The sequence below is a fragment of the Dunckerocampus dactyliophorus genome, chromosome 1 (assembly GCF_027744805.1).
Source record: "Dunckerocampus dactyliophorus isolate RoL2022-P2 chromosome 1, RoL_Ddac_1.1, whole genome shotgun sequence".
NCBI classification, from domain to species: domain Eukaryota; kingdom Metazoa; phylum Chordata; class Actinopteri; order Syngnathiformes; family Syngnathidae; genus Dunckerocampus; species Dunckerocampus dactyliophorus.
Window position 1 is genome coordinate 21,687,595 of NC_072819.1, and position 23,959 is coordinate 21,711,553.

At 42.5% G+C, this 23,959-nt stretch overlaps 1 protein-coding gene across 2 annotated transcripts in view; it reads left to right on the forward strand.

Moving 5' to 3' along the window:
• LOC129184970 (centrosomal protein of 104 kDa-like) overlaps nucleotides 1-23,741 on the forward strand; it is a 46,930-nt gene extending 23,189 nt beyond the window's left edge. For both annotated transcript variants that reach the window (XM_054781560.1, XM_054781566.1), the window contains 10 exons: nucleotides 2,145-2,321; nucleotides 13,665-13,862; nucleotides 14,437-14,532; nucleotides 14,769-14,856; nucleotides 15,539-15,611; nucleotides 15,692-15,800; nucleotides 15,888-16,026; nucleotides 17,066-17,133; nucleotides 19,353-19,437; nucleotides 21,752-23,741. In XM_054781560.1, the coding sequence (XP_054637535.1) occupies nucleotides 2,145-2,321; nucleotides 13,665-13,862; nucleotides 14,437-14,532; nucleotides 14,769-14,856; nucleotides 15,539-15,611; nucleotides 15,692-15,800; nucleotides 15,888-16,026; nucleotides 17,066-17,133; nucleotides 19,353-19,437; nucleotides 21,752-21,888 (1,170 nt within the window). In that variant the 3' untranslated portion in view covers nucleotides 21,889-23,741. The remainder of the gene's footprint in view (nucleotides 1-2,144; nucleotides 2,322-13,664; nucleotides 13,863-14,436; nucleotides 14,533-14,768; nucleotides 14,857-15,538; nucleotides 15,612-15,691; nucleotides 15,801-15,887; nucleotides 16,027-17,065; nucleotides 17,134-19,352; nucleotides 19,438-21,751) is intronic.
• The last annotated feature ends 218 nt before the right edge of the window (nucleotides 23,742-23,959 follow it).

Consider the following 23,959-nt stretch of genomic DNA (forward strand, 5'->3'; position numbering starts at 1 on the left):
TAACATAAAATAAATGTTAATATTTGTACATTTAACTGTATTATAAATGTATTTTCTGTATGATTCCAATCATTCGTAAAAAATGTTTCAGTAAAAATTGCAGAATTTGCACATTCCCTGATCACATACAGGAAGGTAAGGTGAGGCTGCTGTGAGCGTCTCTTCTCGGCTTAGTTTGCAAGCCTCACCTAGAGTGCACACTAAGTTGGCTCATGCCACATGCCAGTTTGTGTTTGTCAGCATGTCGCCAAAAATCTAATGTTGCAGAAACATTTATTATACACCAGGGTAGGGAACTTATGGCCCGGGAGCCAGATGTGGCTCTTTTGATGACTGCATCTGCCTCTCAGACATTTCTTAACACGATAAAGTTTGACAGAAATGACATAAATTGCAGTGTTAAAAATATAAAACTTTCTCATGCCTTTTAATTCATCCATCCATTTTCTACCACAATTCGCGTGGCTAGAGCCAATGCCAGCTGTCCTTCCGATATTTTCCGGGTCAGACACCAAAACTTGATTATTACTGGATAAGCCTACTCGGGTCATTGAGAGAGTACAGTGCAAAACCATGCAGCACCGGAAGTTGTAGTAATTGTCAGCGCTTTTCCTGGAGAAGCATAGGGGACATTTACTTCACATACAGATAAAAGGTAAGAAAAACATATGTTTTTCAGTTAATAAAAATAAATAAATAAACAAATTGGACTAAGTATTTCAAAACAATTTGAAAACATGGTTTGAACCAAAGGGAATTATTGTCTTCTTTTTCTTGTTATCCTCTAAATGAGCAACCTGTATTCACATTAAGAAATGCTCCAAAAGAGTGTGCCTCACCAGCCATGGACCTCACCGCATGTCACTGCCGTGGTCATAATACAAATTTAAAAAAAGAACAATAACATAAAGTAAGTATTAATGTTTGCCCATCAAATTATGTTATAGACATACTTTCTGTATGATTCCAATCGTTGTTAACCTTTTCTTGAATAAAAATCTGTAAATCTGCACATTTCCTGATCAAATACAGGGCTGAAAGCTGAGATGAGGCTGCGACGATTCTCTTCTTTTGGCGTAGTGCGCAGTCGAGCCTACTGTCTGAGTGCACTTCACTGAGAGTACTGGGTGGCGCCTGCAGTTTCTGTTTGTCAGCATGTCACCAATAATTGTGAATGCGTTTCCAACCGTTTTCTGCCCTTTTTCATTTATTATAATTATTCCACTGTTTTTTGTCCGATATCTCCTCCTTCATTTTTGAACCAATTCATACCATTCAAGCATCAAATTGTTCAGCTCCCGTTTCCTCCCACATTCGAAAAGCAGGTTAGGTTAATTGGCGGCTCTGAATTGGCCATAGGTATCAATCGTCCATCGTTGTTTGTCTATATGTGCCCTGCGATTGACTGGCAACCAGTCCAGGGTGTACCCCGCCTCTTGCCCGAAGTCAGCTGGGACAGGCTCCAGCATACCCCTATGACCCGAGTGAAGATAAGAGGCATAAAAGATGGATAGATGGATGGACTTGCTACAGCCTATGTAATGTATTTGATGCAAGTGTGACATCATTATTCTTGCTAATCGGACAATAAAATACAGACAGATTTTATTGGTGGAAGCATTGCAGTACTCCACCTCAACCTGAAGGGGTGGGGGCGTGTGTGAGCTGGAAGGTGCTTGTCACTGCCACCCTTCCATAGACAGTAAACAAAGATTTTCAAAGAAGGAAAATGGCTTGGTGAGCTCCAACACTTGCTGAAGTCATCCAAAGACCCTTTTGGATAGATGCAGCCAGAGGTCCGCCAAAAGACTGAATGTGTTGTTTTTACTATCCAGTATAAAGTATGTGCTATATACAGTAGTGCATGTGTATCCCATGTTTCCGACACACATTCCAATCACTTGATAAAATGGCACAGCTGAGTTTTTCCAGGAGCCTTCTTCCGTGTCGCTCTAATTATACACGCCCATACATGACTTCATCTCCAGCCAGGTGCCTGTGTTGATGGACAAATTATAATGTGTAGTATGAAACATACAGTATATGGCCCGACAGTGGCTTACATTTGATAAATAACTAGAGTGGTGTTTGTCTAATCTTCATCACTCAAAAAGTCATTGTCTCTATTTGTGTTGGCCATTTAGGAAATTGCAGTTCTGAAGGATGTTCAGGCCTTGCAGCTCATCCCCACTGAGCTGGTGAAGCCTTTCAAATCCAACTTCCCCTCTCGCCTGGCTCAGAGTCAGGTGGAGCTGCTCGAGACTCTCCTGGTGGAGCTGGGCACGGAGAACTCTGGATTCACCCTGGAGAATGTAATGACGGTAAAGATTTTTAAAAAAGCTCTATTAAGTATGTTTTAAGAGTAATACCATATACTTTATTAGGCCTTTTATACAGAAGCCAAGGCCGGCCATTTCAAAACAAGAGCATACTGTAAATGCATAGTCTTTTTTTGTGGTATGTAACTCAGAGGTCAAGTCTGGCTGTTTTTAATGTCATTAAGATGCAGTCCTTGTCAAATTCACTGGTACATCTTAAGTTAAATACTCCTTAGTTCAACAAATTTGCTATTAAAGTCACACCAAAACCCAGATTTTGAACTGCTGTCCAGCTGCTGGAAGCCACCACAGAACGTTAAATGTGACAAAGGACAACTATAATGACCATCAAACCATTAATGGCTCGTTACAGGCGACTTGCAGCCATCCTCCCATTGCACGCTCATCACTGTTTGTTGTGCATCACAAAATTTGGGTTGATTCCACATTTTATTGTTTTTACGTCTCATTAGCAGTGGTTAATTTATTTTTAAAGGTTAAAATGTTGCTTAAAACAGGAGTTTTTGCAAAGTGTGGCACAGTGAGCCTCCCATCAGAGAACATTACATTGTTGGGGTCTCCCCAGTCCCCAAAAAATACATTTTGAGCATATATTATGAAGTTTTCTATTGACCCTGAATATCTTTCCTTGACTAAGGCAAGGAAAACACAACCACTGACGCATGTGACTGCTGACTCAGCTTGTGTCTTGCAGTCTCTGCATAGATCTGTCAGTGTCAATCGCTGTCATACAACATACCGGTTGTGGCCGATTTTTTTGTGTGTTATGTCAGTCAGATGCTCAACAGTAACAGTCAACAAGCGGAGGCAGCTCTGGCTTCCGAAATTGATATAATGCCAGCCGACAGTGCTGTATACATGGACTGTATACATGTGTGTAGGAACAATGTATTAATAACTACTCATCACAACAGAATATCAGTGAATGTTATCATTGTGTTATAGTTGTGGATATCTCGAAGCAAGCAAGATTATAAATAATAATGCGTCTGGTTGCCGGAAAATGTTCTCAGTGTGACATCACAGTCAAGATGGCGGTGATTCACAAAAGTGGCTGGGGGGTGTTTGATCATCAATGGAGCTGTCTTCTAGTAAGAATTTTCATAGTCTAATCTGCTTTGTTAGATTTTGTCCATAGTCAACTAATATTCATATTCATTTTTAAGAACGGAGCCAACAAACAGATATCATTTGCTACTTTTTCCACCTCAAAGAAACAGGCTTAAACACTTGAAACAAATAAACATGATAGGTGAGCAACAACTGTACCTTAATTTATTTAGTGACACAGAAAGCAAGATGAACAAAACCGGAGCACGGTTGCTTTGGGCACACATCAGAAAAGTGCAAAGAAAATAGGAACACCATGGATTGAAAAACAACAACTTGCCAAAACGCTCACTTAGCAGGCTAATTTCTTGCATTAAAATTCACTGTGGGGATATAAGATGAAGTTGGCATAACAGCTTTACCTGTTTTAAATGATATTCAATAATGTTGGAAGCTGCTGACACAAGTTGCACTTCACTTTCTGGAGTCATCTTTAACCTTTTCAAAATACTTCCACACTTTGGATGATTTTGTTCTTCTGAGGCCTGCTTCACACATTGAAAACACTTGACTTACAAATATTGCCAGCACTGTTAATAGAGTTTTTTTGATTGCGACAGCTTGACTCTGGGGCACATTATTTACACCCAACTGGGATTTTTTTTTTAATGCAAGCAAATGGAGGTCAATGTATTGTGGTCCACCTTAGACATTCTCCTTTAATCTGCAGCCACTTTCACCTGCTATACTTTGATGTTTTGGGAATCAAACTGTTAATTTTGCATTTTGTGTTAGTTGTAAAGCAACACATATATTAATATGGCTGTATTTTCCATTCCATGTGGCTGAATGAAATGACTGAAAAGGGGTTTGCTGTGGTCACTCACTTCAGCCAAACAGACAGTTGCTAAGCTCCTGGAGTCAGTGTTGTCACCGTTGGCATCTACTTTTCTTCCCCTGTGTGCCCCAAGCTTCTATCGCTGACCTAATATCCATGTGAAAACTGTCCACTTGTTGACCAGGGTGTGGACAAACCAACTCTCATCTTGTCGCATTATGACCCCTGGCACTTCCCTTTCAGTCCCCCTTCCGAGTCTGCACATTTTTCATCTGTCAGGACAAATTGTTAGGTTTCCCCTCAGTGTTTCCACTCAGGTGGCCTTTGTCTGCATGTTTGTGCATGCTTGCTTGGTGCCTTTGTGTGGAACGCCTCACAGATTTGCTTGGGAAACACTAGCAGTGAGGATTTAGATGTGATGGGGGGCTGCCTTTGCTCATGTCACATTAATCATTCCAGCAAGAAACATGTCACAGACAAACCTGGTTTGTCTGTGACTTATTGTCTATGATAAGGTTAAGGGTGTCATATCAATTAGCCTTTACCAGGACAACAGCAGCAATAGAACATGCATACAAGCCATTTTTACAGGCTATGACATGATAAGGATTCTTATTTTTTATTATATAGATATATGAAGCCAGTAGTAGAAGGACAAACTTAAAACTATTGTGCTAAAGTTTTATTAGCCATCCCTAGATTTCTTTTTGTTAATGCTAATGTAATGTAATGTAATCCCTAGATTTGTTAGCTACAATGCTAATGTAATTATTTCCCAGTCTCCCCAGTAGAATAGAATTGGTAAAATTACACTTCTATTTGTCACATACATAGGTATTTATTATTTGTATAGCACACAGTTAAATGTACTTCAAAACTGCGGCTCATACAGCGGTGTGGCTAATTTATAATTTATGGCTAAATTCTAATATCGTGACATCTTTACTTCAGAACTACTGCTAATTGTTTAAATAATGTTCCGCTCGCGAGTCAGTGAGGAAATGGTAGCTCTTTCTTTGGCAGGAGCCAATCACTGTTACGTTCCCTGAGGGGGTTAGGACCCCAGATGCAGAGGCGGAGAGCTTGGAGTACAATCGAGTCCTTTAATGGCACAGCGTGGCAAAAATTTAAGAACAAAAAGCGATGGTGTAGCATAAAACAGGAAATGAAAGAGACACCATGGAAAAACCTAATCTAGCTAGGAACAGCTGGAGAACAAGAGAAAGGCTGGGCTGAGCTAAGGGCGATATTACTCAAAATAGGAAAAAGCGATCCAATGCTATGAGGCAAGTCCACATGCGTGTAGCGAGTTGGAGTTCGGACAAAGAACCAGCGTCCTCCGGCTGTAGGCAGTCAGTTTAAGTAGAGGGAGCAATTAGCCACAGGTGTGCCCAGCCTTCCCGTCTCCAGCCTGCTCTTGAGTGGCTGCAACACAGAGAGGAAACAGGCCAGGAGAAGGCAGAAGTAGCAAATAGCATAAGTAGGCCCTAAAGGCCAGGAGCGAACGTGACAGTACCCCCCCCTTAATGGGCGCCACCCGGCGGCTTACCTGGCTTCTCCGGAAACCGTTTGTAAAAGTCCGAAAGAAGGGTGGGATCGAGAATAAGTGACTGGGAAATCCATGAGCGGTCCTCGGGACCGTACCCCTCCCAGTCCACCAAATACTGGAAACCCCTGCCCCTTCTTCTCACGTCCAAAATGGCCTGGACTGCGAATGCAGGGTGGCCGTCAACTAGCCTGGGAGGAGGAGGAGGCACCTCCGGAGGGCTGAGGTCGCAGGAGGTGACGGGTTTGAGGAGGGAAACATGGAAAACTGGGTGTATCCGGAGGGATTCAGGCAGCTGGAGCTGAACAGCAGAGGGGTTCAGGACACGTTCCACGGAATAAGGGCCAATGAACCTAGGTTGGAGTTTCTTGGAGACAGAATGAAGGGGTAGGTCGCGGGAAGATAACCACACCCTTTGTCCTGTTTTGTACTGAGGGGCCACCGAGCGGTGGCGGTTGGCGAGACGCTGATTGCGCTCCGATGTCCGGGCCAGAGCCGCCCGCGTGTTGTGCCAAGCCTGGCGGGCGCGGCGCAGGTGGGCCGCCACCGAGGGAACTGCCACCTCGGACTCGAGGGAAGGAAAAGCCGGGGGTTGGTACCCATAGGCGACGTGGAACGGGGAGAGACCAGAAGCGGAACTGACGAGGGTGTTGCGTGCATACTCGATCCAAGGTAGGTTGAAGGACCAGGAGGCGGGCTGTTGGTGGCAAACGCAGCGGATGGCCGCCTCCAGGTCCTGGTTGGCTCGTTCGGTCTGGCCGTTGGTCTGGGGGTGATAGCCTGAGGACAGGCTGGGTGAGGCTCCGAGGCATTTGCAGAAGGCCTTCCAGACAGCTGATGTGAATTGTGGGCCCCTGTCCGAGACCAAGTCCAGGGGGATCCCGTGGAGTCGGAAGGTGTTGGAGACAAGTAGGTCTGCCGTCTCGAGAGCTGAGGGAAGCTTGGGAAGTGCGATAAAATGAGCCATCTTCGAGAAACGGTCGACTATGGTGAGAATAGTTGTGTTGCCATTGGAAGGTGGTAGTCCAGTAACAAAGTCCAGTGCTATGTGGGACCATGGGCGGGAGGGGATGGGTAGCGGGCGCAGGAGCCCTGCTGGAGCCTGGTGAGTGGGCTTGTTGCGCGCGCAGATCGGGCAGGCGGCCACGAACCTCTGGACGTCCGCTCGGAAAGAAGGCCACCAGAACCGCTGTGACAGGAGGAAAGCGGTGCGGGAAACTCCGGGATGGCACGCCACTTTGGACTCATGCGCCCACTGAAGAACCTCAGAACGGAGTTCCGGGACCACAAACAGCCGGCTCGCCGGACAGCCCTCCGGGACAGAGTTCTCCTTAACTGCGTCGGCCACCCGCCTCTCGATATCCCATTGCAGGGCACCCAGGATCCGGGACTGGGGAACGATGAACTCCTTACGGGCCTCCTCCGGGACGGGTGAGTGTAGTCGGGATAGGGCGTCCGGCTTGCTGTTCTGGGAACCCGGGCGGTAGGTCAGGGAGAAGTTGAACCGGGTGAGGAACAGGGCCCAACGTGCTTGTCGAGGGTTGAGGCGTTGGGCAGAGCGGAGGTATGACAGGTTCTTGTGATCTGTGTGAATGATGAACGGCAGTTCCGAGCCCTCCAGCCAGTGCCTCCACTCCTGCAGCGCTAGGATGACGGCCAATAACTCTCTATTCCCAATATCATAATTCCGTTCGGCAGCAGTCAGGCGGCGAGAGAAGAAGGCACAGGGGTGCAATTTCTGGTCGTTGTTAGAGCGTTGGGAGAGGACGGCCCCTACGCCTGTATTGGAAGCGTCGACCTCGACAACAAATTGAGAAGATGGGTTAGGATGGGTGAGAACTGGAGCAGTGGTAAATAAAGATTTCAGTCTATTAAAAGCTGAGTCGGCCTCTGGGGTCCACACAAAGGGAACCTTAACAGATGTAAGCTTCGTCAAGGGCTCCGCAACTAGACTGAAGTTCCTAATAAACCGACGATAGAAGTTGGCGAAACCCAGGAACCTTTGTAGAAGCTTCCTTGATGTGGGAGCGGGCCAGTCGACCACAGCCTGGATCTTGGCTGGGTCGGGACTTAGCTGACCCTGCTCCACGATGAACCCCAAAAAAGAAACAGAAGAGGAGTGAAACGAGCACTTCTCGGCCTTGACAAACAGCCTGTTTTCAAGTAGTCGTTGCAGGACTAACCGGACGTGTTGGATATGTTCCTTGAGTGAAGAGGAAAAAATCAGAATGTCATCCAAGTAGACGAATATAAAACGGCCGAGCATGTCCCGCAGGACGTCATTTATGAGACTCTGGAACACTGCCGGGGCATTGGTGAGCCCGAAAGGCATGACGAGATACTCAAAGTGTCCGAGAGGGGTATTGAATGCGGTCTTCCATTCATCACCCTCTCGGACACGAACCAGATGATAGGCAGAGCGGAGGTCGAGCTTGGTGAAAATTTTAGCGGAGTGAAGGGAGTTGAAGGCGGAGTCCATAAGTGGTAAGGGATATTTATTTTTAACCGTGATATCGTTGAGAGCGCGGTAATCGATACAAGGGCGGAGGGATTTATCTTTTTTCTCAACAAAAAAAAATCCGGCTGCTAATGGAGATGTGGAGGGGCGAATGAGGCCGGCAGCGAGGGAAGTGGATATATATAGCTCTAGCGCCTCTCTCTCGGGTTTGGAGACATTGTATAACCGTGAAGACGGGAACGGAGCGCCGGGGAGGAGATCGATGGCGCAATCATACGGACGGTGAGGTGGAAGTGATTGGGCTTTCTCAGAACTGAAGACCTCCCGGAGGTCGTGATAAACAGAAGGCACGGAGGAGAGATCAATTCTTTCCGGGGGAATTATCTGAGGGGACCGAGTGAGTGGAAAGGCGGCTTTAAGGCAGTGGGAATGACAAAAAACACTCCAGTTAACAATAGTGGATCTAGTCCAATCAATGTGAGGATTGTGTTTACGCAGCCAGGTAAGCCCAAGCACAATGGGTGCGGCACGGGAAGGAATGACCAGGAAATGCATAGACTCACAGTGGTTACCAGACAAATGGAGCAAAAGTGGGATGGTTTGGTGTGTGACGGTAGCTAGGTGACGCCCATCAAGAGAACGCACAGCCTTAGGCTCTGAAAGCTTTACTACAGGAATGCCAAGTCTTTTGATAAAAACTGCATCAACAAAATTATCGTCTGCCCCCGAGTCAATTAATGTCTTAATATCAACTTGTTTGGATGCCCAGGAGAGCGTACCTGGAAGTTGTAGTCTTCCCGCTGGTTCAAACGATGACGTCATCCCGGAGGGCGTGCCTGTGGAAGCGCGTGGAGGACTGGAGCGTGAGGCTTGAGAGCGTGGGCTGTCGGGGCGAACGGGACAGCGGGAGATAGGATGACCTGCCTGGCCGCAGTAGATGCACAGGTGCAGTTGCTTGCGTCGGTTCCTCTCTGCAGTAGTGAGTCGACTCCCTCCCAGCTGCATTGGTTCATCTAGTCTCGGCGCCGGGGGAAACTCTGTGTAAGCTGGCAGCCGAGGCGTAGTGGGTGGAGCCCTGTGGTTGACATAGCTGCCGCTGGGAATGGCGCGCTCCTTGTCCACTTTGCGGTCCTTGAGGCGCCTCTCAATTTGAATGGCTAAGGCGATGAGGTCGTCGAGGTGTGTGGGAGCCTCCAGCGGAACCATTTGGTCCTTGATGGGGTCGGAGAGACCCATGAAAAAGGCGTCTAGCAGGGCCGAGGCGTTCCAGTCGCTCTGTGCCGCCAGCGCGCGGAATTCAATGGCGTAGTCAGCAGCGCAGCGGCGTCCCTGGCACAGCCGCAGAAGGGAGCGAGCTGCGTCGCGACCCGGAGGAGTACGCTGGAAAACTTGCTCCATGGCTTTAGCAAAGGCGGAATAGGAGGAACAGAGCGGTGATTGGCGGCTCCATTCCGCCGTGGCCCAGGCTCCGGCTCTTCCAGACAAGTGTGACATGACGAAAGCCACTCGTGCCCGCTCGGAGCGGAAAGCTGCTGCCTGGAGCTCAAAATGAAGCTCACATTGGGTGAGAAAGGGTCGTACCTCGCCGGAATCACCGGAGAATCTTTCAGGCTTGGATAGAATGGGACCCAAGGCAGGTGAGTGGGCGTCCGACGTGGGTGGTGGGTCCGTGGGAGTCTCATGACTTGCTGGAAGCGCGGTTGTGGTTGTGTGGAGCTGCAAAGCAGATACCAACGCGCCGAGCTGTGCTTCCAGTCCCTGCATGCGTGCGTCCTGACGGTCAGCCAAGCTTTTGACGCACGCACCCAAAGCACTCAATTGCTCCTCCTGTTTACCCAGGCGTTGCACCTGGTGGCGTAATGCCAGCTTAACGGGCTCAGGCTCCGCGGGGTCCATAATTTGGCTGGTTCTTTCTGTTACGTTCCCTGAGGGGGTTAGGACCCCAGATGCAGAGGCGGAGAGCTTGGAGTACAATCGAGTCCTTTAATGGCACAGCGTGGCAAAAATTTAAGAACAAAAAGCGATGGTGTAGCATAAAACAGGAAATGAAAGAGACACCATGGAAAAACCTAATCTAGCTAGGAACAGCTGGAGAACAAGAGAAAGGCTGGGCTGAGCTAAGGGCGATATTACTCAAAATAGGAAAAAGCGATCCAATGCTATGAGGCAAGTCCACATGCGTGTAGCGAGTTGGAGTTCGGACAAAGAACCAGCGTCCTCCGGCTGTAGGCAGTCAGTTTAAGTAGAGGGAGCAATTAGCCACAGGTGTGCCCAGCCTTCCCGTCTCCAGCCTGCTCTTGAGTGGCTGCAACACAGAGAGGAAACAGGCCAGGAGAAGGCAGAAGTAGCAAATAGCATAAGTAGGCCCTAAAGGCCAGGAGCGAACGTGACAATCACGAGCTATCAGTACACTCACAATGAGCTCGTCAACCCACTGGAAAGCACAGAAGGTCATCATATATTACAGTATAACAATATAACAGTCTGACTCATGGTGTCACCTTACAAAGAACACTAAACTCATCACACAGCAACGTAAGACTCTAAAAGTATACCTGAGAAATACACAAACATGTACCAATGTGAGTTTAAAATGAAAAATACTTTCCCATAATGCATTGCGTCTGACCAACGCATTCATTGGTGCCTGTGAGGCGCTGCAATGACGTCAGCCCCCCCGGACTCCTCCGGCTGCCTCTGGTAGACAGAGGCAGCATTGCAGTGCCATCCATCCATTTTCTATGCTGCTTGTCCTCCAATGAAATCCTCAGAGGAAATGCATTATGGGGAAAACTTTAGTTTTTTTAAATTTTGTTTATTTTAAACTCATATTAGTACATGTTTGTTTATTTCTTAGTGTTATTAGTGTTAAGTTGGTGTTTGATGATTTTAGCGTTATTTGTAAGATGACACGAGAGTAGACTGTTATATTGAGGGATGACTAGGGATGAGCGAGTACACCACTATCTGTGTCTGTATCTATTCACTCACCTAAATTGTCTATATCCGTAGCTGTACTCGGAGTGGGCGGGGCATAAACCACATGGCGTGGTTTAACTGAAAATGGGTGGGGCTTAAATCTGTACATTATTTTAAGTCTGAAATTGACATGGGTCGATCAGAAGTTGCTATATTTATAGTTTATTATTCAGCTGTGTGTGTACTGGTGTATGTGTGTAAGTGATCTGTTAGACTTTATTATTTTATTATTTTTTAATGATCTGTTTGAAGTTGGTGATTCATGCAAACATCCAGTGATGGCACACAGGGAAATAATCTGTCAGCCTTGTTCACTGTAGTTTTCTCAAAAGCCCTGCAACGAGCAAAGTTTTCCAAACAGACTTATATCACCAGCCAAATTAGAAGCAAGCAGACGCAAAGAGAAAAAAAACACCGGCAGTGACCGATGCAGTTTATACACAAGAATTTATGGTAATTCCTGAGATTGAGCATGACAATTGTTATCTAAAAATAACATATGATAATGGCAAGAATTACATTTAAGACAAAAGAACAAATTGCCCTGCGATTGGCTGGCGACCAGTCCAGGGTGTACCCCGCCTCTTGCTCGAAGTCAGCTGAGATAGGCTCCAGCATAACCCCGTGACCCTACTGAGGAGAAGCGGTATAGAAAATGGATGGATGGACAAAAGAACAAATGGAAACTCTGTAATAGAAAATTGTATGGAACTCTATTAAATATAATTTTTTATGTGTCTGTCTTACTCTTGTTTTAATATGTCAAATGACCTCAAGCTCTTTTACAGTACAGTAAGTCAACAAATACACATACATTCCTTGAACACATGCAGCTCAGTGACTGTGGTCGATGTTCTTATGACTTTGTAATATCACGTGACTAGCTCTTTTGATAGCTTGAGTGTGAACATTTTTCCTTTTCCCACTGCTGCTACCTGGGTGATCTGCTTTGGTGAAGCTCTGTCCGTAAGTCTTAGCTTAGGGGCCCACGAAGGATCAATTTATGGGAATTGGGACTGGTAGCAGGGGGGAAAAAGGGCGGAGTTCAAGCTTTGCCAAGGTGTACTTGAGCGCTTTCCTTTTCACGAGACAAAAACAGAATATGTTCATGATTGGTGGCCCAAGTTTACCTGTGTGTAAAAACGGAATTTATCTTTAATGGATGAATAAAAACAATCTTTGTTTTTTTCTCTTCCTCAACCAAAATGGAAAAAAGGATGTGATTCAATTTCCTGTAATTAAAATGAGAAGTGGTTGAATAGGGACAAGAAAAAAATGAGCCTATTGAGTGAGAGATGGGTGGCCTTTGTGCAGAGTTTACCTTGGGGATGACATTGTTGCCAATTGGCTGTTTACTCATTGTGTTGTGACTTCCCTAACAGGAATTATCTCAGGTTGTGGCCATTGTATATGTTATGATGCACAATTTTTTTTTTTTTGCAATAACTGATTGAACAAATACTGCATTTTCATAAATGGTGGCCTCCACTGTAATAAACACCATGTGTCAGTTAATTGCCTCGGATGTCATCCACAAATTTAATGAGTGGTGATGTGATTAGATCAGAAAATGGGCTGAAAAATGCCTGCTTTTACAGGCAGTGTAAAGCCTGCCAAGATATTTGCTGTTTCTTAGCATTTTCTCTTTAACAATATTTTTTTTATAAATTCTGAACTCAGATTTCACTTGACATGTATTGTAAAATGATTTGAATTTATATGAGGACAAAAAAGATGAAAAATACATGAAATATTTGTATAAACATTTATTGATACAAATAAAGGTCTTCCCCCCAATCAACATTTTATCCGTAAGGTCCTGGTTCGTGCTGCAGTTAAATGCACAACCCAGCCACTATACAAGGATGCCACATTTCATGTGTTAGATCAGGGGTGTCAAACTCATTTTTATTGAGGGCCACATCGCAGTTACGGCTGCCCTCAGAGGGCGACTTGTAACTGTCAGTATATATAAATATAAATATGATTATAACCTCATGATATTTTTACACAATTGCCCATGCATTTGATTATTATATTTGTACTAATAAACTGATGGATAACTTGCTTTGAAATGAGAAGTAAAGTGAAGATGTCATGCTGACAAGCAGACATTCAAGTATTTGTTTTTGAAAAATGCTTGGAATATCTTGCTGCATGATTAGACAATACTGACGTTTAGAAGAACTGCATGCAGTAACATTTTTATGTCAAAATGACGGATCAAATACAAAATTAAAAGGACAAAGGTGAAGTGCATTATTGACATGCATTATTCCCGGAGTTACGCGGGCTTGTGTTTGACACCTGTGTGTTAGATGATCTATTTTTCAACATCAGCAATTACACCACAGTCTTCTAGAGACAACATTATCCTCATCATCTAGTCAACATCCTTGCAAACAAGTGTGAACTTCTCTATATACAGTACACCCTTCTGTTTATCTCTTTCAGTTCTGCACTACAGCTTTGGAGCACAGCGCTTCCGCTGTTCGAGAGCAGGCGGTGCGCATCATCTTGTCCATGTACAAGCAACACGGTGCAGCCGCTCTCGTTTACCTTCCACCCAGCAGTGCTGCCCGCAAGAACTTCCTTTACAAAACCCTGTTTGATGGCTTCGCCAAGATCGACGGAAATCTGGTGGAGACTGAGGCAAGAAATGCAGTATTTTTCATGTACAGTATTTGTGCAAAAGCAAAAATGCATGATTGATAACATTTACAAAATATGTTAAATGCGTTCACTTGGTACATCAAATTGTTTGTCCAAGGGTGTGGGTGTTTTTTTTTTTTTAATGCAGTTTAGTGAGTAGTTTAATGAGGAGCAGCTGGTGGGTGGACAATGGAGCAGAGGGGACTACATAGTCATGTTAAACAACAAAATCCATAGTGGCATAAGTACATTTATTTAAAACCTCATCATGAAATGTGTGGACTGTTCAATGGAAAATAAACCTGATTACAAGTAGACTTTTGTTGTCTAACTGGCATCATTTTACTGTAACACTTGTGAGTCATCCGATGACTTAAGCTTAATTTTGCATCAGCATCATGAGAAAGCAAGCCTTCCCATTACCTAATGGGCACACTGTTGGGTAGCATTCAAGTGATTCACGTCATAAGAAACGCAACTCCTCCAACAGTCTGCATAGTAGGACACTTATGAAAAGATAATTAATGTAAACATAGACAAATTGGTGTATTGACTATTTTGATTATCCACCCAGCTTATGAAGAAGGGAGGTGCTCTACAGGATGGGCAGCAGGAGAAGGAGGAGATCCATTCTCTGCAAAAGCAGCTGGCTGCCTTGAAAGAGATGACAGTAGGTGGAGTTGTCATCCGGCTGCAATTACATCACACCTTGTAAAGGCTTCTCATTTACATTTATGGCTCCTCTTACGGCTTGGGTGAATTACTACTCTGCTTAGTCTAATAACAAGACTGGTTCAACAATGGCTACAAAGAGGCTTTCCATTATTAATTAACATAACTGTCAGAAATCCATTATTTGTGTTTGTTTGTAATAACCCATTGTTATTGTTGTATCTTTTCTTAAAGGAGAGAGACATTAGAAGTACCAAAGGCCAAATAACCAAAAAAGAAGCGCCTAAGGTTGAGAGGGTGTCTCAAAAGTCTGGTAAACCAAGTACGTGTTCCAACTTTTTTGTTTTCTTTAAATATTTTCCTTCCCCAGTCTCTGGCTATCACAAAACAGCAAAGGCAAGTGCAAGTAACAATGCTGATGCCCTCATTGTTGGGAATTCCTTTTACAACTTAAAGGCTCGTAAAGGTTGTCATCGCTAACATTTGGGAAGACCCACGAAATTGCCCCCAATCTTTTTTTTTTAGGTTTGGCGTCATTGCAAGCTTTGTTGTGAGTTAACCAGCAGAAACGCACACAAAAAATGAAAGTTCAATGTAAAGTCAAGCCATGACACCGAATGTTTTATATCAGTTTAGTTTTAGTTTTTATTTAGTTCATTTTAATCTGTAGGGGTATTCCGCAAATGCTTTAATTATAGCCAGGGAGTTTATTTACCTAAACAGAATGTGAAAACTATATATAACAAGTACATTGTTTAACATTAAATTAATTTGGAGTACATGAGAAAGTGGAAAAGGAAAACTTAGCTGTATTTGATCTTAACAGGTATTGTATATTGCAAAGCACAGCACCAACAGAAGCAATGCCAGCCGAGGAGGTTGCCTACAGCCACAGTGTTTAATTGAACAGAAGCATTAAATGGAGCGTTTATGTTCAAGTTTAAGTAGTGGCATCTAGTTGTATGTAGGTAACAAATGTCATCTTGTCATCTTTTTTGTAACAGCAGTTACAAAATTGCCACAGAACGAGAAATTGCACACTTCAAACGTCCAACAATCGATTAATTACCTGGACAAGTAAGTGACTTCCAAAAGCATTAGTACGCATTAGCGTGTTTGTCTGACTACATACATATTTCATATTTATTCTGTTTTAGGTTGTGTATTTTCTGTGGTAAAACTGATGATTCCTTCACTGAAGATGTATTAGATCTTCACTACTGGAAACACTGTCCTATGCTGCGACGCTGCGATGAATGCAGACAGGTAAAATTCTTTCACGGCACTTGTAAGCATGCTTGTTAAATCACCACCTGTAACCCAGCATGATTACATCCTGTGTTATATTCACAGGTAGTGGAGATCGCCAGCTTCACCGAGCACTTACTGAACGAATGTGAAAGCCGGTCCAAGTTCAGCCAGTGTCAAAGCTGCTCGGAGGCAGTGGCCACTGAGGATCTGACTTGCCACATCCAGGGTCCCACTTGTAATCGTGAGCCTCCATTTTGAATTTTGGCATGAGTTAGTGCTGTGATGATTTGCGTTTTTGTATTATCATTGTGTCCAAGCCAGCCTGCCTGATGAGGTTGAATATCAAAACAAAAAAAATTCTTTAGGGAAACAAAGGAAATGCTTTTTGTAACAAACAATAGAAGTGTCTTTATTGGAAGCAATTTTGTAACTTTTTGTAAACAGCAGTATGTGCTCTGATTTAGAATGAGGCAATAGTAGTGGGAATTGCTTACATTGTGACTTAAACACAAGGAGTAAAAATGAATTCCTTTTCTCAGATTTTCATTCGCATATGCACCAAAAATGAATAGGTTGTTATTGGGCACTTGTGCAACTCCTCTATGGAGTTTCATAAAAATTGGCGTTTGCGTAAAGCTGCTAAAACAATAAAAAAATACCATTCTGCCTTGCGCTTTTATCCCTAATAAATGTAATTGCTATTTAAGAACATGTCTCCTTTCCCCCCAAAACCATTTGCAAAAATGTGTTTGATAATAATAACAATGAAAGATGAAGCCCATAAACGAGCTGTAGTAATCTATATTTGGTCAAATATGCATAAAACAGCCAGAATACACTTATAAAATAATATAATAATAATTATATTATTATTATTATATATCAAAAATAATATAAATAATATAATAATATAATAAATTTGTCATACCTCATGCATTTTCTGTATTTTAAATCTATGTTTACATTTCCCCTTACCTACCAACCAAAATAAATACTTTGAAAGGCAAACAATTGATCTGAAACACCAACCATATGTCTGGATTAATAATTGACAAGTCTTGAGTCTTTGTATCACCATAAACGTCCACCTTGAGGTGCTGAAGTTTGAATTTTACTTTCCTTTAATGCGATGTTATGAATGATATTTCTTGTTGGAACAATGTCTGTTGTTAAAACGCCTGTCTTTCACATCCCTTTTTTTATTTCCTCTTCAATGTTTTAATAATGTCCTCTTTACCTGTTAAGGTAGCTTAAAGGTGTCATGTTTCTTTTTTTTTAAGCCCCTGCCTCTGGTAAAAGCTTCAGTCACTGCCCCTTGTGTCACAACAACTTCCCACCAGGAGAAGAGGTAAGATTCTTCACGAGTGACCCGGCTACAACAATTGTGACAACACTGGTCCTTTAAAATTAAAGTAACTTTACAGGGGGATGATGAGCCATGTTTTAGGTGTGATGGCCTAATTGAGTCCTTCTGATATCACCCACCAACTGTTGTACACTTACTTGTCTGCAAATCAAAGTGTTATGTTATTTAGCAGGTTTTAGAAATGTTACCATTAGAAACAATGGGCCCCACCAAACTTTACACTGCTTTTTTTCCTTTGACTGTCAACACGGGAACCAAAGAATGTGTAATGTGAGAGTAAAAGAGCAAACAGGTGTGGAGGTAAAACACTGCTATCGTTGACATTTTAAAGACTTCAAAAGAAGAGATGCTTGTTGTTTGCCCAAGTTCTTCAAATTGTAAGGACACACAAGGACACAAATAGGGACGGATATCAGCGAATATGTAGCCTTGATAGTGTGTTGGTAGAGATTCTTAGGAAGCTCCCAATTAATGAAACTTGGGAGACATGCAACATAAGACACCTGAAAACTCTAATGAGAGGAAAAATCAGCCGGACTGTTCTTAGAACAAAATCTGTATTATCTATAGAGTTTGTCATTAAAAAGTGTAAAAAGGAGTTAATTAGGCATGTCGGATATTGTATTTTTTGCCGATATGCTGATATTGTCCAACTCTAAATTTCCAATTCCGATATCAACAGAAAATACACATTTCTGACCCGGAATTACCACAAAATTTGTTAACCAAGTAATTATGTTAACAGATATTTCAAGTTAATTAAGATAAAAAGGTTTATATTTTTTAAATGTAGGAGTAGGGGGTACCTAGCTTCAGGTCAAATATCTGGGGTGTGCGACTGTAAAAAGTTTGGGAACCACTGGCGTACAATATGGCGCGTGTCATGTCTTGTTATTAATAGACTGCATGCGTCCATCTGTATTCTTAATATATAGCATATATATTAAGTATATAGTATTGTGGTGAGAAACACTATTGAATTCAAGAAACAACTGATGTCCAAACATGAAGATGGTGACTGTGTGGTGTCTCGCTGCCACATCGTGTCTTTGGGGACAGCGCGCCAAGAATCACATCTTTGATGAAGGTGAAAGTAACCTTAAATGTTCATAAATCACTTTAGTCATCATTTGTATGCATTTATATTTATTTCAAATTGTTTCTGCATGTAAAACTGTAAAAATTAGTTTTGTGTTAACATTTTTGGCTTTCTGAAACAGATTTATTGGATGTGCATTGTTTCTTATGGGAAAAATTAATTAATTAATTCATTTATTTATTCATTCGAGGGGAAGAATCTACCCATGTTTGATGTCAGAGCGTCGAAAATAACTGCGCTTAGATCTTAGGAGGACAAATCTATGAGCGTCATAGCACATTAATTTACAGCACAGCAACGTGCAAATGAGTGCTCACTATGGATTGTGTGGATATTGGAGCAAAACAAAACATCTTTCACTGACGGGAGAGTTGTGAACGAGTGCTTCTACTGCAGAGCTCTTACTCAATGGTAAACAGAAAGAGTAATTGTGTGACAAATTCAGGCAAATCCCAATATCAGCTACAACAATAACAAGGAAATGTGAAACTTAAGAGGATGTACTGTTGCAGCTTTTCTGTTAGAGAGACACTTATTAAATTATTATTTAATATTATTTTTTCAGCTGTGATTGGCTGGCAACCAGTCCAGGGTGTACCCCTGCTCTCGCCCGAAGTCAGCTGGGATAGGCTCCAGCTCACCCGAGACCCCGAACAGGAATGAATAATGAAAATCAATCAATAATAATTACTATATTTGGTAATCAAAGCAACAGTTGATAGTACTATAGTAGCAATCTGTTATCCAGCATGTTTTGTGCGTGCTTATCAGCCTCAGTCAAGGACTGCAAATTCTGTTCTGTTCAAGAAGATGTGACAGAAAGAGATGATGTGTAAATGTACTCTGCTGTGATTTCATTTATGTACAACATGTCATGCTGCTTTCTAATGCAAACACACCCTTCAAAAGTGCAGAGAAAAAAAACATTCCACAAAGTTGTATGGTAAATACAGATTGCTATGAAAGGCCTCAGTGTTGTAGAGGGAGGGCGGCCATTCCGCCTGTTGACTGGACCTACAGTCCATCGGTCGTGGCTGTCTCCGATTGAAGGAACTTCCAGGGCAGGAATGAACTCACAGAGCTACTTTTGTACCTGTTGCAGGCCTGGAAGACTCACCTCACGGGGAGGGAGGGCTGCAAACAAAACTTGCGCAGGACTGCATCCCAGAGAACCCAGCCAGTACAAGGTGATGCATTCATATACAACCCCCTTCTTGTCCGCACATACACCTATTAGCACAACACCCTGTTTTCACACTTTTGCTACCATAGTGTATTCTAGATATACATATATACTGGTCAAAAGTTTTAGAACGCTCTAATTTCTCTGGAGGAAAAACCTAAATTTTTAAGTGTTAAGATGGTCTGTCTGTCTTCCATTGTTAATTCCCTTTTTTATTGCCATTATTTGTAGCAACAAATCACTTTCTCCAGTACAATGCTGTTCATCTGATGTTCACGAGGGTATAGTACCACAGTGTGTTCCGAACACAGTTTTTATGCAGACAGAGGAGGTAGTAAGTACTCCAGAACATGGAACACCTGTAGGAAATAGTTGTACGAACTGCCAAGGCTTGATCAACCTCCATTTCTGCAGAACAGCTTTAAATCGTTGACCCATTTTGTGGTCCCTGAAACAGGCCTTTTTGTATAATTCTGAAATACACATTATTTTTCAGTTTTGGGTACTCTGGCACTTCACCTCACCTTTGTACCATTTCAAGCTATTCATTGGACTTGAACAACTTGAATTTCAATAAATAACTAACAAAATTGGGGTGTTCTAAAACTTATGACCTATATTGTACATATCTCAAAATTCAATGTTGAAATTGCAGTTTTCATTCCAGTTTTATGACCAGCAGTGTAGAGCTGCAACATTCACTGTAAACATTTAGGCCATGTCTGCACGGGAACGCTCCTGGGTTTTTTTTACGGGTCGAAAAAAAATTGCATCCACACAGTGTCAAATCAGTAAATAGTCACATCCACACGGAAAGGGATCAGTGGCTGAAAATGATGTAATACACAATACACACTTACATGTCACTCTGTAAACAGACACATAGATAGAACCGTGCGACTCACGAAAATAATAAAAGAAAAAAGACCACATTCGCAGAAGGTCCGTCGTGTTCCGGTTGTCCAGCTTGTCCAGACTGACGATGAAGTGGATTTACTTCTGTGTGTCACTTTGGAGTATAAGACAAAAAAAAGTCAGGAGAATGTTGACTGGGACTCAGGCCAGTTGAAGTTCAGTTATTGTGTTTGCTTTTCAGGTAGCATTACACAACCACTCATCTCTGGTCATGTGACCAGCAAGTATTGGTTTGCTTGTCCATATGGCAACAGCAAAACTATACTATACTACTGATTTAAAAAAAATAAAAAAAAAATGTTTCTGGGCACCCAGGACGCCATTGCTGTGTGGATGAAAGGCTGAAAAAATGAAAATACTTTACTATTTGGACCTGAGGATGTTCCTGTGTCGACAGGCCCTTAGTTACACTGATAGCGCTTCTCTTTAAAAGTCAAAAAAGGAGTTTACATTGCTCCACTCAACACTAGGATTATCTGGACGCCTGCTTTACTTTCCCAAACAAAATTACACTGTGTCACTTCGTGGGTGACCTTTTTTAGAAGAATGTAAACTGAATCTGAATGGGGTTAACGCAACACATCCTATCAGCATGTCTATTTGGTTTAACTCATGCAGAAGTTTCTCTTGAAATACAACAATTATGATTAAATGGAGTAATCTGGTCTCTTATGTACTGCTGGGCCACTTAAGTTGGAAGTCAACACTGTTAAAGGACAAGAGCCAACACGGAATGTGTTTACTTTTCAGGGCGAAGGGTTTAGCAGAGGTGGTAAGCCACGAGGATATTTTCGATACCACACGGTAGATGACGGCACAGACAGTAGACATGTGGCCTCTACTACTGCTGCTGATACCTCTGTTACCTTTTGTCGTCATTTATTTTTATACCCAAACATTTTCAGGTCTAGACCTAAATTGGATACAGTATTTGGTTCCTCCTCTCCCTTGATGATTAGTAAAGTAGCTTCTTAGTCTTAACTGTTGACAACCTAATATAAACTGACCCAGTACCCATTTTGGGAAGTTTGGGAAACACATCCTTAAAGGGTTGTTTTTTCCTGTTAGTCAGTGTGGTCTTCATTTCCCCTTAGCTATAAAACATGTGGTTGACATCTTTTTGTTACTTCCATACTTATGCTGAAAAACAAGTTCATTCAAACAAATCAGAATGACCAAGTATATTAAATACACATGGACAAAAGAGGACAGTACAACGTAAAAAGACAATAACAATAACTTGTGATCAGCCTCGGTAAATCCCGTACAAAAGTATTTTTTCTTCATCTTCACCCAGTAACTGAAACTGACACTGAACTGTTGATGCGCTTCAAGTGTAATAGGTGAGGGCTGCTTTGGCAAATAGCGGTCTTACGATTGTGGGTGTCTTTGTGTGTGTCCAGGCAGGGCTGTATCTAGCACAAAGGTCACACAGACTTGGTCGGTGGGCGCCCGAGGCAGAGCCAGGCCTTTGGGGAGAAGCAGTCGAATTCCATCCCTTACGCCGCTGGCTAGAGGACATACACCAGGGAAGCGGTGATCGTCAAACAGGGAGACTCCCGGTGCAGAACAGACTCCACATAAAGTCGTGTGAAAGTGTTTGCCCCCATCCTGATATCTTATTTTTTGTGCATGATTGTCACACTAAATATTTCAGATCATCAAACAAATTTAAATAGTAGTCAATGACACCACAACTGAACACAAAATGTATGAATGTAAGTGTGAATGGTTGTTTGTCTATAAATGCCCTGGGATTGGCTGGTGACCATTCTTGCACCTCTCGCCCAAAGTCAGCTGGGATAGGCTCCAAGCGACTGCGACCTCAGTGAGGACAAGCGATATAGAAAATGATGAATGAACAGTAAAAATTGACATATTTTAGACATATTTGCAAATGATGATTAATCATGATGAATTAATTTGAAAACTAATTAATCTGATAACATTTTTAGTCATTTGACAGCCCTAGTTAAGTTGAATATTTAATATAAAAATAACACATCACAAAAAGGCCCACAAAATTTGATATTGATGTCAATCCACAGTTTAAATAATCCAGGTCATATTTATGCTTCACCATCCTCGAAAAGTCAACGGTGATAGCTACTGCTACCCATTTTGGGACCAAACCCACCAGTTGAAAACCACTGCTCTAAATCAGGTTAGTTTGGTTAGTCACCAAGATCCTTTCGAATGGTGCAAAAGATTATATTTCCTCAAAATTGTCAAAGATATGAATCAAAAATTTTAAAAGCAATTAATATGGGCACTTTTGTGGGTCATATCCAACCACACGATAACATTCAACATGTTATTCAACATTCAAAAACACTAACTCAGCATGTGGCCAGACAGGGTATGAATAATGTTGGTCGGACTTTAGCTACAGCTTTAAATGTGCAATGTCCTTAAAAACTACAAATTGCTGTCAGTGACCATGCGTAATCATACAATAGGCAAAGCTTTATTTGTACTGCATACAGTAACAGAGTGTTTCACAGTCCAAGATTAAAACAAATAGAAGAGCAGGAGCAGTAGGGGAGATTAGAAAATGCTATGGGAAGTGTGTTTCTGTGCACCAGGGCTATCCACAGTGCGGCACGGGAGCCATCTGTGGCCCACAGCTTGTTTTTTTACTGTCCTGCGGCACATTGTAGAAATAAAATTAACCCCCCTCAAAAAACAGGAAAAATAGAGCACAAACACAAAATATAAAGAGAAAAAGCTGATAACTAATAACCAATAATAAAACACGGCTTTATGTAAAGTTTTTTCTAGCATTTTTACAAATTTAAAAATGACAAAGTGACTCCTTGCATCCTTTGATTTTCAGTGTGTGGCCCTTGGTGGAAAAAGTTTGGACACCTCTGCTGTAGAGAATGTAAACAGAACTAGATTAAAGACATGATAGATAGGTACAGTGAGTAGACTTCAGCTTACTTCTACAAATTGTTATCACACTAAACTACTGAGTCTGTGACTATATGGCAAACAGGACAATCCATGTGTTTTTATAATCCGCAGATAACGTCACCGGGGGTTATTTTGTCTGTTGTGACAAGCCCCCGTCTGCGCTCACCCCTCGAGAGACAGATGCTATTATACAGCTGTTTATATTTGCGTGGTGGCAAGTGTAGACAAGAGAGTGACTTAAGCTTCATGTACTAATGTTTCTAGTCAGTCGCTCTTGTGTATAGGTTTAGAACGTTATTGTCTTAATTTTAGGTGTGCACATAAAATGTATGAAGTACCAGTCAAAAGTTTAGACCTTCTTTTTGAAGTGTGTCCAAACTTTTGACTTATACCGGAATTGTAAGATAAGTTGTGTAATATCTAGTACAGTAGTGTCATGTGGTCTTTTATTCTATTAAAAAAAAAGGCTGGCTTTAACATGTGTCAGTATTGGACCATTTTCAACAAAGACTATTTTCTCCCAGCAAAAGTAACTGCATTTCCTTAAATAAAAGTAACGGCTGGGTATGCCGAGGCGTGGCACAACAAAGGCTGTTGTGTGGTGTTGATGTTATTCCCAACAAGCGTTTCTTTATTCATGAATTAAAATCACTTTTTTACGAAGATGATCCTTAGACAACTGTTGATATATGCTG